This window comes from Choloepus didactylus, chromosome 2 (assembly GCF_015220235.1).
Source record: "Choloepus didactylus isolate mChoDid1 chromosome 2, mChoDid1.pri, whole genome shotgun sequence".
Classification (NCBI taxonomy): Eukaryota; Metazoa; Chordata; class Mammalia; order Pilosa; family Megalonychidae; genus Choloepus; species Choloepus didactylus.
The window spans coordinates 159,118,735-159,134,074 of record NC_051308.1 but is presented as its reverse complement, the minus strand read 5'-3'; the positions used below and the strand labels follow the sequence as shown (position 1 = coordinate 159,134,074).

Genomic DNA, 15,340 nt, shown 5'->3' with positions numbered 1-15,340 from the left:
ATTAAAAAATCTCTAGGAGTGCCCCTCCGCCCTCATCCCAGCCACCTGGAGGTTTTGAGTTCTTGCAAACGTCCTCCCTTACATTCACAAGGTCCCCGTCACCACCTCATTTGCAACCTGCTCGTTCACTCCTCGTCTCTTCCCGGTCTTTCTTCTTCCGTGTAGCCCCCACCCCTCAGACCCCGGCCCCGCCCGCGGAGGACTACAACTCCCGGCGTGCCGAGCGCTGGCCGGCTGCACTCGGGCTCGGCGCGTGGTGGCCGCCGAGCTCCGCACCCTGCAAAGCCTCCCGGCGCCGGCCATGCGGGGAGGTAAGTGATCCACTTGTGCTACGAGGGCGCTGGTAACGCTCCCGCCCTCTCTTCTCTTCAGGATAAAACGAAATGAAGAAAACCATAATAAAAACCGCCGTGCCCTCCCTGCTTTGTGACCCGTGCTCCTGCAGCTTGTTGCACTCACGAGCGTGGAATCTGTCACCCCGGTTTGGAATTGGGGGCAGAAGCCGGGCGCACGGCAAGCACCACACCTCCCACGCCCCCTCTCCCAAAGACGGGTTTTCCTGGGGAACCTTCATACTCAAAGACGAAGTGGTTCTTCTTGAAAGTCTTTGCCAGAAACTTTCCCCTGTGTAGCCGGTAGCACAGGCGAATGTTTGGCTCTCGTCCGGAGCTGCTGCTCCAAGAGGCTTCCAGGCGTCCCCTCTCCTGCCCTCGATCCTGCACCCTCTTCAGGCCCTCCTCACTTCCCCAGCGACGCCCTTCGGGACCGCGTGGAACTCGCGACTTTCTCGAGGTTTCACTGCAGCCGTGGGACCCAGGTCTGCGCACTGCGAGACGGGCGGGACGCGAGGCGGGGGTGGGTGGTTCCTTTGGCGCTGTCTTTGGCTCTCGGGCGAGTCCGCTTTGGCGGGGTGGGGGCCTAAGGGGTGAGAGTGCCGATTAATAAAAGAAGCTTGTCAGAGGCACTAGTTTCCCACCCTTCCTGACCCGCATCCCGTCGCATCTGAGCCTACTTCCAAGTGTGCCGGAAAGTTCTGCTCCACAATCCCCATCCGAGGGGCTCCGAAGTTACTTAAGCACATCCCATAATGTGCTGGATCAGAAGGTCTTGTTTGGTTGCATCAGTGTCACACACCACACTCCACAAACACACCAACACGCAACGCCCACACTACACACAACACAGACGCCACTCGCTACATACACACGACGTATGCTACACACGTAACAAATACAACAACCACACTACACATACTACAAACACCACACCCACACACTAAACGCATAAACACAATACCAACACTATACACAGCATGAACACACACAGCATCCATACACCACTACAAATGCTACGCACACTATTCGAAGGGCAACACATACATATTACACACACCACACATAGTACACAACACTATACAAATAACACGATGCTACACACCATAAATACCATACACCTACATACATTACACACACACATACGCATTTTTAAACAGCAAAGTGTCATCCATTTGTTGGAGGGAGTGAGGGATAGGTGAATATTAGTGTGTGTGTGTGTATTTATATTCACAAATGTCAGTTTATTACCAAACTTAGAAGCTAGCTGATAAGTGAAACTTCTTGTTGTCATAATCCAGAATGCTTTTAGCTCGTTTTTTTTTTGTTTGTTTTTTTAATAAAATGGGATTGATTTCCTACAGCACCCTCTGAAACTTGTACACTTATCTAACAGGCAAACTCAATCACAGCAGGAAAGACAAGAGGGGATGTAGGAAGAAATGCTTGGAGAAACTCCATAGAATCCTCCCTCTTGTGAGGGAAACTAAGGCAGAGCTACGCAGAACTACTTTTTTTTGTTTGTTTGTTTGGCTTCTCTTGGTTGGTAAGCTGAAGATAGACAGTTGGTTGTGAGCAGTGGCATTACAGTGCTGTCAGGTTATCCTCTTCCCCCTCTCCCAGCCCCAGAACTCAGTCCAGTCCTCCTATTTGGATTTAGTTGGAGAACAGTTCAGGAATTTCAGATCAAGTCCACAGACATTGTAAAATCTGTTGGTGAAAGAGCTCCCAATCTTCCTAAGTCCATTATTTTGATCAGCAATGGTGGAGGATCCACCATGCTCAAAAAATGGTATTCAAAAATGTTCAAACACTTAGAATTCATTCTTAAATTATTATTGTTTGCTTTTTCAATGGGTCAATGGCAAAAATTGGTAAAGAGAACTTATGAAAATTTTCTCAGTGATGATCTTTCAGGAAGTTGGAAATTTCTAATAACATTCCTGAAATAAGTAAGGAAAACAAAATAAAACAAAATTTGACTTTGAAATTTAGGTTCCAAATTTAGTTGACAGTCGCTGATCTCCTGGTGCCCTTAAAAGTTACTGAGGAAAAGCGAGGCAAGCAGTTTTCGCCTGAATTCTGCCTGAAATCTGCAGCAGATAAGTTTTTCCGGGATCCTTCTTGGGAACCTCTATTTTCTGCCCTGTCTTGAGTGGTTTTGTTGTTGTCTTGACCTAAACGTGGCCAAATTTTGAATAGTGTTTATTTTAATCAAGAGATAGCCATTTATGTTTTCTGTGTATATACAGAGCATTTATGGGATGGGAATGTTCCCCAGCCAAGAAAGGGACTCGTGGGATTAACAAGGGTTACTTAATCAAAACATTATACCCAACTTCTTTATCCTACCTCCCAGTTTCCTGAATGGGGATCAGGGTGGTGGTGGGAGATACTGTAAATTTGGAGTTGGCATAATGTCTTCGTATTCATATGTAACTAATAATAGTACCAGGTGCTCATTGCTGCTAAGTCAAGGTTGGTTGAATTTGTTGAATTATGCTTTTTGTGCAATGGGGATAAGCAGTTAAAATTCAACCTCTCAGAGCTAATTGTTTTCTTTTTAAGAATAAAGGTTTGTTTGTTTCAGTTTGAATTTTTTCCTGCCTTCGTTTGGTAGGATGAATGCCAAAATAAAAGAATGTGGGTGTTCTCACAAGATCTGGTAATCTATTTTGCATCTTCTCTGAAATTTGTCACTTCCTGCATAATGACATAGAAGGATTTTCAGCTGGGCAGTGCTTTCCTTATTCTCACAAATCTCTTATTAGGAAGAGTGACCGAGGACTGCAGCTTCTGAGTGTTCATTGGTCATAGCCCCATAAGCACTGGATTGATATTTCTTTTATTTTTCCCACAGAGGGGAAAAAAAATAGTTTGAAACATTACATTCTTGCTCAGAACAAACATATCATGCGGCAACAGTGAAGGAGAGGGAGAAAATAAAGGGCTATTGATATAGCTTGTTTTTCTTTGTATAAGACAGGTGCAGAGAGAATACTGTAGTTCTTGGACTCGTGATTCATTCACTTCCACTAATTGTGCCCAAGATAGTTAGCAAAAGTGAACAGGCACACTGTAGCTTTAAAAAGTCAGCCATGAACCAGAAGGCAGTTGGTGCAGCTTGTGTGTGATTCCTAACGTCATGTTGGCTGAGAGCCAGCCTGGTTTTATTTCACTGTGTCAAATTGTACCTCCTTATTGAATTCCTTTGCCAGCCTACTTTGTGAAAGAAAACATTGGGGTTTCTTTGGCTGTTCTTGATAAGCTATAAAAATGATATGTTTTAGTTGCTTATAGGTAGGTTTTCTTTTTACTCTTCCACCCAAAATAATAATAATAAGACAATGTAGTGTGATGTTGCAGAGTATCATTGTGAGTGTTATTTTTTTTTTTTTTTTCTGAGATGCTTAGAAAATGGTGAATGTGTAACAGTTTCCAACTGAAGTGAAATCATTGTTTTGGCACGGAACAGCAGCACTATCTTCCTGTCTACTCTGTAACGGTGTGTGAATGTATGTTAATTTGTGTATGTATATTAAATGTTGCATTTCTCTATCAATGCTCTTAATGGTTTTAGCAACTGGAAGTTTGTGTGTGTGTGTGTGTGTGTGTGTGTGTGTTTCAGGAGTGAGGATTATCCCACACAGTATTGTTAATCATCTACTTCTCTAACAGTGATGAAATCTTGTGAAAATGCTAAATGATGCACTTGTCATGTCAGAGTAATCCCTAGAGAAGGAGTGCCGAAGTATAAAGTGATTTGAGAAGAAATCTATTTAATTTATGGCTTCAGCTGTAGATGAGCAAGCACGGTTCAGGACTAGTTGTTTTTTTTTTTTTTTTTTTTTTTTTCCCTTCAAACATTTCTGTTCGGAGCTTTTACTTCTTGCTAATTGCATATTAATTGAGTAGGGTTTTTATTTCTTCACAGTCCTCATCCTACTAAACAAAAAGACAGTTGTAGACGCTACTACATGATCTTCTTGAATGTTTTGATTTTTTTTTTTACATAAATCTAATGAACTGCCCTCTCTTGGAGACACACACACACACACACACACACACACACACACACACACACACCCATCACCACCTTCGTGTGCTAAGGGCTATCTGACATTTTGGTGGGCTTCCAGCTTTTTACCACAGCATGGCCATCTCACAGACGGGCTTTTGAGGCTTTCGTTGAGAATATGAGGTAGGGGAATACTTGCTGACAAAAGCTTTAATGCCCTTCTGCATTGCAATGAAAAAAATATATAGGAGCAGTGGGAATGGATTAAAAAAAAACAAATGCAATAAGAAAACAAATCACAATCCATGGTGGGAGGGGGCAGGGAAAGGAGGATTGCTTTTCTCTACTTCCACTCATTTATGAGTTGCAATGTCTTAAGTGAGAGCTTGGCACCCAGAAGAAGCCGTGCCAGTTCACACAGTACTTGTTTTGAATGAGGATTCAATTTCATTTGCAAATACTCATTGTCAAAGCAGGGAGTGCCAGTACAGATGAAAGCACCCCAATCTGTCTCCGTCTCCTTTAGTTCTTTAGGTTTAATCACATCTCTCTAATCGCTGAGGGAATAGGAGATTTAAACAAACATACGTGAACTGATGTGAAGCTGTAAAAGGGACCATTATGCCTCCGATACAGAATATATACCCTTCTCTCACTTTCTAAGAATTAAACACACGCTTTTCTCCCTTATTGATTAGTTGCTGAAGTAAAGGAACCCTGCCGCCTTCCCATGCTATCTGTTGACATGGAAAACAAGGAAAATGGCTCTGTCGGTGTAAAAAAGTAAGTGAAACTGGTTTCTGAGTTCTGCCTCTATAAACAACGGAGGGGCTTGATTTCTATTTTTATGCTTCTTGCTTCTCTACTATAATTCAATGTTTTGGGATTGTCTTGGTTGGTCTACACTTGCCACCGGTCTCCCTCCCCACCCCCCCCCCAACCCCAGTTGCCTTTTTCTGTATTCCATTTCTAAAACAGAGATGACTCAGACACCAAGTGTGCATAAAGGGTTTGTGTATAAGGCTCTGAAACAAGGACTGTTGAGGATTTCAGCCTTGCATTCTGCATATTCAGACAAGCACAGAGCAAACCTAGACTCTGCCTTTGAAGTCCACAGGGCTACCAGGGTGGGGGCAGAAAATAGAGTTTGAGTTTTTGTGAAACAAAATCATCTCTAACTCTAAAAACTGAGAGCTATGGTGATCGAAGGAGAGGAAAAAAAACAAACAGAGAAACAACGAAGTACAGTAAGAACACTAAGTTTAAAAACTTCTTTGTCCTAATTTTATCAACTGTTGGTTGAATGTGAAACACTTCAGTGCATAGCATAGTGTTCTATTTTAATATCTGTTCTTACATTTGAAACTTCTGATTATATTTGGTATATAGAGTTATATGCTTGATTCTTTTAAATTGGGAAATTCAGTTACATTGTGTAGCTTAATATACTGAAACAGAACAAAAACTAACTCAGAAAATGTGTGTGTGAGTGAATGAAAAAAATTTTATTCTCATTTGGGAGTTATATAGAAGCTATAACTACTTTGATGACAAGGAGAAAGTAAGTTCCTGCTTGATTACAAGGAGAAAGTAATTTCCTTCTAAGGGTGTTATCTGATTCATTTCTTTCCCGGTCATTTGGCTTAAAATTGCCCTTAACTTGAGCTTTGGAGGAAAGTAATTATATGTAATCCACAAATGCTGTGGTATCTAAATGAGGAGACAGTGTGCTATATGTGAAAAAAAGGTATATTTTACTTTGCAGCAAAGTTACATTAAAATAAACTAAATAAATTCTGTTTTGTAAAATCCTCAGATACATCAGTGCCATGCTGCCATGCTTCCTCCCACCCTTTGTCTGAAGTTTGGCATAGGTAGATGGAGGAGGAATGAAAGAAGGGCTTTTTAATGTATCACTTAGATCAGTGCTAATAGTACTTTCAGCAGTGATGGAAATGCTCTGTACTTGTCCTGTCCAGTACAGTAGCCACTAGTCTCACGGGACAATTGAGAACACTAAATGTGACTAGTGCAACTGAAGAAGTGAACTTTTAACTTCCCATCATTTTAACAATTGATGGCTTTATTGAAGTATAATTGACATACAATAAATGACAAGTGTTTAAAATGTAAAAGTTGATGTTTTGACATTTGTATACACCTATGAAACCATTACTACAATTAAGATAATAAAAATGTCCATCACTCCAAAAGTTTCCTCATACCCCTTTGTAATGCCTCCCTCCTATCCTTCCCTGTCCCCCACCCCATCTCCACGTAACCACTGATATATTGTCTGTTGCTATGTATTAGTTTGCTTTTTTCTAAAATTTTATGTAAATTTTATGTAAATTACATAATGTAAATTTTATGTAAATACAGAATGTACTTTTTTGTGTGGTTTGGTTCTTTCAGTCAGCATAATTAATTTGAGATTCGTTATTTTCTATACTGATAGTTCATTACTTTTTATTACCAAGTAATTCATTGTTTGGATATACAACAATTTGTTTATTATTTATCCATCCACATGTTGATACACATTTGGTTGTTTCCAGTTTTTAGGTATTGCAGATAAAACTGCTTTGAACATTGGTATTCACGTCTTTCTGTGGGTCATAGGCTTTCATTTCTCTTGGATAAACACTTCAGTCAGTGTTTAACTTTTTAAGAAACTGCCAAACTGTTTTCTAAACCTATTGTATCATATAACATTCCCTCCAGCAGTGTGTTAGTGTTCCAGTTGCTCTACCTCCTCATGAACACTTGGTATGAACAGTCTTTTTCATATTAGATGTTTTATATTAGGTGAAGTTTATATTTCCCTAATAACTTATAGTGTTGAGTATCTTCATTTCTTATTTGCCTTCCATGTGTTTTCTTAGTTTCAGTATCTGTTCAGATCTTTTGCACATCTTTTTATTGGGCTGATTTATTTTGTACTATTGAGTTTAGAGTGTTTTTATATATTCTGGATATAAGTCTTTTATCAGATAAATGATTTGCAAGTATTTTCTCCTATTATGTGTCTTGTCTTTTCATTTTCCCTGCAGTGTCTTTCACTGTGCATAAGTTTAAAATTTTGATGAAGCCGAATTTATCTTTTTTTTTCTTTTATGGATAATGCTTCTAGTGTCATAACTAAGAAATCTTTACCCAACCCAATGTCACAAAGATTTTTCTTGTAAGCTTTCTTCTAGAAATTTTATAGTTTAGGTTTTAGATTTAGGATGTGATTGTTGAGTTGATTTTTGGGTATGGAGTGAGGTAAGGATTGAAGTGTTTTGTTGTGGGTGGTCATTTTTTGTTCTGTTTTTGTTTTTGTCCATGAATATTCCATTGTTCCAGCACCATTTGTTGAAGAGACTATCCTTTCTCCACTGAACTGCTTTTGTAACTTTGTTGAAAAATAATTGATCATATATTTTGGGTCTATTTCTTGGTTCTGCACTCCCTCCGTTAATCTTTTTATGTATATTTATGCTAATATAACACTTTTTGTTAAATATAGCTTTTTATAATAAATAAGGCTTGAAATCATGTAGTGTTACCCAGCCAACTTTGTTCTTTTTCAAAGTTGTTTTGACTCCTCTAGTTCTTTTGTATTTCTGTATGAATTTTAGAATCAGCTTGTAAATTTCTACCAAAAAAGCCTGCTGGCATTTCAGCTGGGATTGTATTGAATTGTAGATCAATTTGGGGGAGGGGAATTGACAACTTAACTATACCTTACAGCACGTGAACGGAGTTATTTCTCCATTTATTTAGGTCTTCTTTAATTTCTCTTAGCCATGTTTTATAGCTTTCAGTGTATACGTCTTACACATATTTTGTCAGATGTGTCCCTACATAGTTCATATTTTGATGCTATTATAAACGGCATTGCTTTTTAAATTTTAATTTCCAGTCACAATTGCTAGTAATAGAAATAAAATTGATTTTCATATGTTGAACTTGTGTCCTACACTCTTGCTAAACTCACGTATTACTTCTAGTAGCTTTTTGTAGAGTCTATAGATTTTTAACATAGACAATTATGCCTTGTGAACAATGACAGTTTAATTTCTTCCTTCCCAATCTGTATAGTTTCTATTTGTTTTTTCCCTCTTATTGCACTGAATAGAACCTCCAGTACAAAGTTAAAGGATGAGAGCAGACATGCTTGTCGCATTCCTAATCTTAGGGGAAAACATTAGTCTTTTTAAAATCTTTGTTCTTCTGTATGTAATGTGTCTTTTTTCTCTGTGTGCTTTTAAGATTTTCTCTTTGTCATTGATTTTTAAGCACTTTGATTATGAGACAGTGTAGTTTTCTTCATGTTCTGGTGCTTGGGGATTTGTTTTGATACTTGGATCTATGGGCTTAATTTTCATCAAATCTGGAAATATTTCAACATTATTTTTCAAATAGTTTAGTCCCTTCCTCCTCTCCTTTGGGGATTCCAATTATGTGTATATTTGATTGCTTGATACTGTCCCACAATTTGTTGATGCTCAGTTCTTTTCTTTCCCCTAGTTTTTTTTTCTCTGTTTCTGTTTGTATAGTTTCTGTTGCTACCTTGACAATTTTAAACAAACATCAGGCTAGACATCCCTTCCTTCCTTCCTCCCCTCATTTATTTATTCCTGCTCGTCTCCTGGTCCTGACCCATAAAACTCTTAGGTCTTTAGTCTTGATCTTTTTCCATATCTGTATTATTCCTTTTAAAGATAAAACTGAGGCAATTTAAACATTTTTTGAATGTTTATTTGAGCAACAAGTAATTTGCAAACAGGGCAGCACCAAACTGAAAGTGGTAAGGAGCTCTGCAGAGGGTGTGGTAAGGGGAAGATTGTATAGAGCAAATGGGGAAGCTATTGAGGAAAATTTGCTGATTGGATAGCTAAGCTACAGTGTCCTTCTTGGGCTGTTTCCAGTGGAAAGCCCCTCCCTAAGATGTCTTTTTATGATTGGGTGACATTTAAGCCCTGCGTCCTAGTAACCCAGTCATTAACAGAAAGGCTGCCTCTCCCACATTTTGATCAAGTTACTTGGGATTGTCATCAGAGATTGGCCAAGGCTAGTCACCCCATTCTAATGGCCTCCTCTATTTTATGTTAACATTTTTTATATATTATCAGTCAATAGATTTTTTTTCTATTTTTTTTTTTTTAAATTGAGATTGTTAACATACCATACAATTATCCAAAGATCCAAAGTGTACAATCATTTGCCCCTGGTATCATCATACAGCTGTGCATCCATCACCACAATTAATTTTTTTTTCAATTTTTGAACATTTTCATTACTACAGAAAAGAAAAAAAAACAAAAAAAGGAAACTCAAGTCCTCCCATACCCCTAACCAACCCCACCTCATTGTCAACTATGGTATTGGTATAGAACATTTGTTACTGTTGATGAAAGAATATTAAAATACTACTAACCATAGTATATAGTTTGCAATAGGTGTATTTTATTCCCTATGTGCCCCTCTATTATTAACTTCTATTTATAGTGTGATACATTTGTTTTGGTTCATGAAAGAGATTTCTAATATTTGTACAGTTAATCATGGACATTGTCTACCACAGGGTTCACTGTTTTATACATTCCCATCTTTTAACCTCCAACTTTCCTTTGGTGACATATGTGACTCTGAGCTTCCCCTTTCCACCACATTCACACACCATTCAGCACTGTTAGTTATTCTCACAATAATGTGTGACTGTTACCTCTGTCCACTTCCAAACACAGGTTCAACCTAGTTGAATATTCTGCTCATAATAAGCAACCACTCCCCATTCTTTAGTCTTGTTCTATATCCTGGTAACTTATATTTCATGTCTATGAGTTTCCATATTATAATTGGTTCATATCAGTGAGACCGTGAAATATTTGTCCTCATGTGTCTGACTTACTTCACTCAATATAGTGCCCTCAAGGTTTATTCATCAACCCATTTTTAAGACAGTTTTGTTCACACACCATACATTCCATCCTAAGTAAACACTCGATAGTTCCCTGTATAGTCACATATTTGTGTATTCACCGCCATCACCACTATCTGTATAAGGACATCTCCATTTATTCCACAAAGCAGGAGGAAGAGTCAAAGAAGGTAGAGAGACAAAAGAAAAAGAAAAAAGAAAGAGAAGAAAAACAAAAACGAACAAACAAAAAAACTCAAACATGACTGCTAAGAAGCACCAAAAGGAATGATAGCATTAAACTAAAGTAGAATAAAGAGTCAGACAACATCACCAGTGCCAAGATTCCCATACCCCTCCCTTATGCCCCCACTCTTATAAGCATTTAGCTTTGGTATATTGCCTTTGTTACATTAAAGGAAACGTAATACAATGTTTCTGTTAATTGTAGTCTCTAGTTTGTATTTACTGTATTTTTTCCCAAATACTTCCCTATTTTTAACAACTTGCAAGGCTGACATTTATTTGTTCTCCCTCATGAAAAAACATATTTGTACCTTTTATCACAATTGATGAGCACTGTAGGTTTCACTGAGTTATACAGTCCCAGTCTTGATCTTTCCTCTTTCCTTCTGGTGTCCCACATGCTCCTAACCTTCCACTTTCAACCATACTGACAGTCAACTTTGTTCAGTGTACTTACATTGCTGTGCTACCATCACCCAAAATTGTGTTCCAGACTTCTCACTCCTGTCTTTTCCTGTCTGTCTGTAGTGCTCCCTTTAGTATTTCCTACAGAGCAGGTTTCTTGTTCAGAAACTCTGTCATTGTATGTTTGTCAGAGAATATTTTAAACTCTCCCTCATATTTGAAGGACAGCTTTGCCAGCTATAGGATTCTTGGTTGGCGGTTTTTCTCTTTCAGTATCTTAAATATATCACACCTCTTCCTTCTTGCTTCCATGGTTTCTGATGAGAAATCCACACATAGTCTTATCAAGCTTCCTTTGTATGTGATGGATCGCTTTTCTCTTGCTGCTTTCAGGATTCTCTTTGTCTTTGACATTTAATAATCTGATAATTAATTGTCTTGGTGTAGATGTATTCAGATCTATCTGTTTGGGGTATGCTGTGCTTCTTGGATCTGTAATTTTATGTCTTTCATAAGAGATTGGAAATTTTCATTGATTATGTCCTCTATTATTGCTTCTGCCTCTGTTCTTGTTTGCTATGCTGCTGGAATGCAAAACACCAGAAATGGATTGGCTTTTGTAAGGAGGGGTTTATTTGGTTACACAGTTATAGTCTTAAGGCCATAAAGTGTCCAAGGTAAGTCATCAACAATCAGGTATCTTCACTGGAGGATGGCCAATGGTGTCCAGAAAACCTCTTTTAGCTGGGAAGGCACATGGCTGGCATCTGCTCCAAAGTTATGGTTTCAAAATGGATTTCTCCCAGGATGTTCCTCTCTAGGCTTCAGCTCCTCAAAAATGTTCACTCTTAGTTGCTTTTGGGGTGTTTGTCCTCTCTTAGCTTTTCAGGAACAAGAGTGTGCTTTCAACAGCCATCTTCAAAGTGTCTCTCATCTAAGCTCCTCTCTTAGCTCCTTTGCATTCTTCAAAGTGTCCCTCTTGGCTGTAGCAAGCTTGCTTCTTCTGTCTGAGCTTACACAGTGCTCTAGTAAACTAATCAAGGCCAACGCTGAATGGGCGGGGTCACACCTCCATGGAAATTATCCAATGAAAGATGTCGCCCACAGTTGAGTGATCATATCTCCACAGAAACATCCATTCAAAACTCTCCAACCCATCAACACCAATACATTTCCTGCCCACACAAGACTGCATAAAAGACAATGACATTTTGGGGGACATAATACATCCAAATCAGCACAGCCCCTTTTCCCTTCTCTTCTCCTTCTGGGACACCCATGACACATACATTCATGTGTGTCATGTTGTCATTCAGTTTCCTGAGATGCTGCTCATATTTTTCCATTCTTTTCCCTGTCTGTTCTTTGTGTGTAGGTTTTCAGGTGTCTTGTTCTCCTTTGAATGTTTTCTTCTGCCTCTTGAGATCTGCTGTTGTATGTCACCATTGTGTTTTTCATCTCTTGTGTTATGCCTTTCATTTCCATAGATTCTGCCAGTTGTTTTTTCAAACTTTCAATTTCTACCTTATATATGCCCAGTGTTTTCCTTAGAGCCTTCATCTCTTTTGCCATATCTTCCTTAAACTTTTTGAATTGATTTAGCAGTAGTTGTTTCAATTCCTGTATCTCAGTTGAAGTGTAAGTTTGTTCCTTTGAGTGGGCCATAACTTCATTTTTCTTAGTGTAGGTTGTAGTTTTCTGATGTCTAGTTATCTGGTTTCCTTGGTTACCCCAGTCAGGTTTTCCCAGACCAGAACAGGCTCAGGTCCCAGAAGGAGGAAATATTCAGTATCCAGTTTCCCAGAGGGTGTGTCTTAGAAGATTGATGCACCCTGTGAGGCCTCAAGCTGCTGTGCTTTTCCTAACCTGCCCAGCAGGTGGCACCTGTCAGCCTGTAGCTTCTGACTGGTGTAAGGAGGTGTGGCCCATGGCTGTTTCCCCCAGGCTCTGGGGTCTGTTTATGAAAGGGAGGTGGGTAGTAGAGCTGGGTACCACCTCTTTCCTCTTAGGGAAGATTACCCCCCCTCAGGGAGATTTCATTTGCATTTAAATAGGTTCTTTGTTTCTCTGACTCTGCTATATCCATGCTTGTCTGGGTCAGAGCACTGCGAACTGAAAATGGCCGAGGCTTTCTCCTCTGCAGAGCGCTGCGAGCTGAAAATGGCTGAGGCTTTCTACACTGAGCCTCTCAGGTTGAGAAAGAGAAAAAGGGACAGAAATCCCCCTTTCAGGGTCAGTTCATGGCCCCCAGTTTCACCTGTCAGCCAGAGATAGCACCCAGTCCTTTGGGCTCCCCCTCCCGAGACAGAGAAGTCCCCTGGCTCTTTAAGGTGAGTCATCACTAAAAGCCTGTCTGCCTGTTGGGGGTTTTCAGCTTGCATTGAGCAGTCCACGTTTGCTAATTAAAACCCCAGTTGGAGCTGGACTGAGGTATATTTGCTTGTTCAGAGAGTGTTGCTCTGTATCACAGAGAGGCTTTGCCATTCAGGCTGCCATGGGGGAAAGGGGCTCCTGGCTTGAATCCGCAGTTTCTACTCACGGATTCCATGCTGCAGTATCAGGCATTCCTCCCAGTTTAGGTTGATGCACGATGTGTGGACAGTCACGGTCATCCCCCGGCAGTTATTCCAGATCATTTACTTGTTATTCCTGGTTGTTTATTAGTTGCTCCGGGGGGATTAACTAACTTCCACTCCTCTCTATGCTGCTGTCTTCTTCCCTCCCAGTCAATAGATTTTGGCATAATTGCTAATTCTACTTGAACTGCAAGTGTAAGTGAATTTCACAGTTAATTTTACCTACAGCATCTTCAAAAAAGGCAATAAGAAAAGCACAAAAATCCCATAGAAAAATACAAGAAGTTTGAACAAACATTTTATAAAGAAGAAACAACATATGGGCAATTAACATATGAAGAGATGTTCAGTATAATTAGTGATCAAGAAAATGCAAATCAAGATCACAGTGATATACTTGGGAAAAATTTTTAAATCTCACAATACTATCAGTAGGGAATATATGGATTTATAGGATAAAGTGCTAGTAGGAGTGTAAATTAGTACACTGTCTTTGGAAAAGAGTTTGGCATTATTTTCTAGAGTTAAACAATCAAATATTCTATAACCCAGCAATTAAGTTCCTAGATATATATCAGTGCTGCCCAACAGAATAAAACCAGAGCCACATATGTAATTTTATGTTTTCTGGTAGTCGTATTTTAAAAAGTGAAAATAGACAAAATTAATTTTAATATTATCTTTTATTTAACTCAATATATCCAAGATGTTATCATTTCAACATGTATTCAATGTATTATTGAGATATTTTACATTCTTTTTTATAATAAATTTTTTCAACCATTATGTATTTTACACTTAAATAATCTCATTTCAAGCAAAAATTTTTTTGGAAATATTAATCTGTATTTTGATTTCATAAAGTTTATACTTCAAAGGTAAACTCATATACCCAAATAATTCCAAACAAAAATCTTGCAATAATTGAATCTAGTACTAAAAACATATTTCCCCTTAATATTTGCACCCATATTGACAAAACTTGTTCATATATTTTTAAAGATTTTATTTGATTTTGAAACTAAAATATATCAATTTCAAAATTTCATCTATCCAAGTTAAATAAATTTACTGACTCCCATGTAAACTCAGTATTATTAATTTTGTATTCGCAGGGTATTGCAGAAGTTGATAAGCAACGATAAGTTTATCAATGTCAATAAAGCATTCTTCATATTTTTTTGCAGTTGATTCCTATTACAAAATGTATAAAATTATTATTATTGCATTGTACTCTAAAGTTTCAATTTCAACGTAAAATCTTATATATGCTTAGCTAGGTCACAAATAAGCTTTTCCTTTTCTTGGCGCTTCAGATTTAGCTCATTCGTATGCAGTGTGGTATCAATGAGAAAACATAAATTGCTCAGACATTTTTATCTTTATTTATTGAATATTTGCAAGCATTCCTTTGTTTCAAGGAAATCTCGAATTGGACTTAACAGTACAGAAAATCCTTATAAAACTTCTGTGATTTAATCAAAGAACATTGGCAAGAACACAGATCATTAAATTCATTGTTTTCTATTACTTTTAATAGTTCCATCATCTGGCACTGATCTAAGGCATTTGCAAATATATACTGAATGACTTTAAACGGTTTCCATGCCATTTTTCATAAAGCCGGCATCAAGACTGAACACAGATATCATGCAATAGAAAGAAGCAACGAGGGAAACATCAGTCTCTTGTTTGAAAATTATAGTAAATCCAGATTTTTTTTACCTAACATGGCTGAAGTACCATCCATCTTGATAGGGTATAATTTGTTCATGTCTAGCTGAAATTATTCTTGGACAGATGTAAAAGATTTGAAAGTATCTAAATCATGAGTTTCATATTTTTAGAACATGAA

General features: G+C 38.4%; 1 protein-coding gene across 5 annotated transcripts in view; it reads left to right on the top strand.

Moving 5' to 3' along the window:
- The first annotated feature begins 253 nt into the window (after positions 1–253).
- The window catches only part of SAMD13 (sterile alpha motif domain containing 13), a 53,702-nt gene continuing 38,615 nt past the window's right edge, over positions 254–15,340 (top strand). The window contains exons 1-2 of one of the 5 annotated variants that reach the window (XM_037826772.1): positions 254–311; positions 5,049–5,133. In XM_037826772.1, coding sequence (XP_037682700.1) covers positions 302–311; positions 5,049–5,133 — 95 coding nt within the window. In that variant the 5' untranslated portion in view covers positions 254–301. Of the gene's footprint in view, positions 312–577; positions 818–3,537; positions 3,633–4,455; positions 4,534–5,048; positions 5,134–7,086; positions 7,120–15,340 lie in introns of those variants that run through there. The other 4 variants (XM_037826771.1, XM_037826773.1, XM_037826774.1 and 1 more) reach the window with 4 other exon arrangements.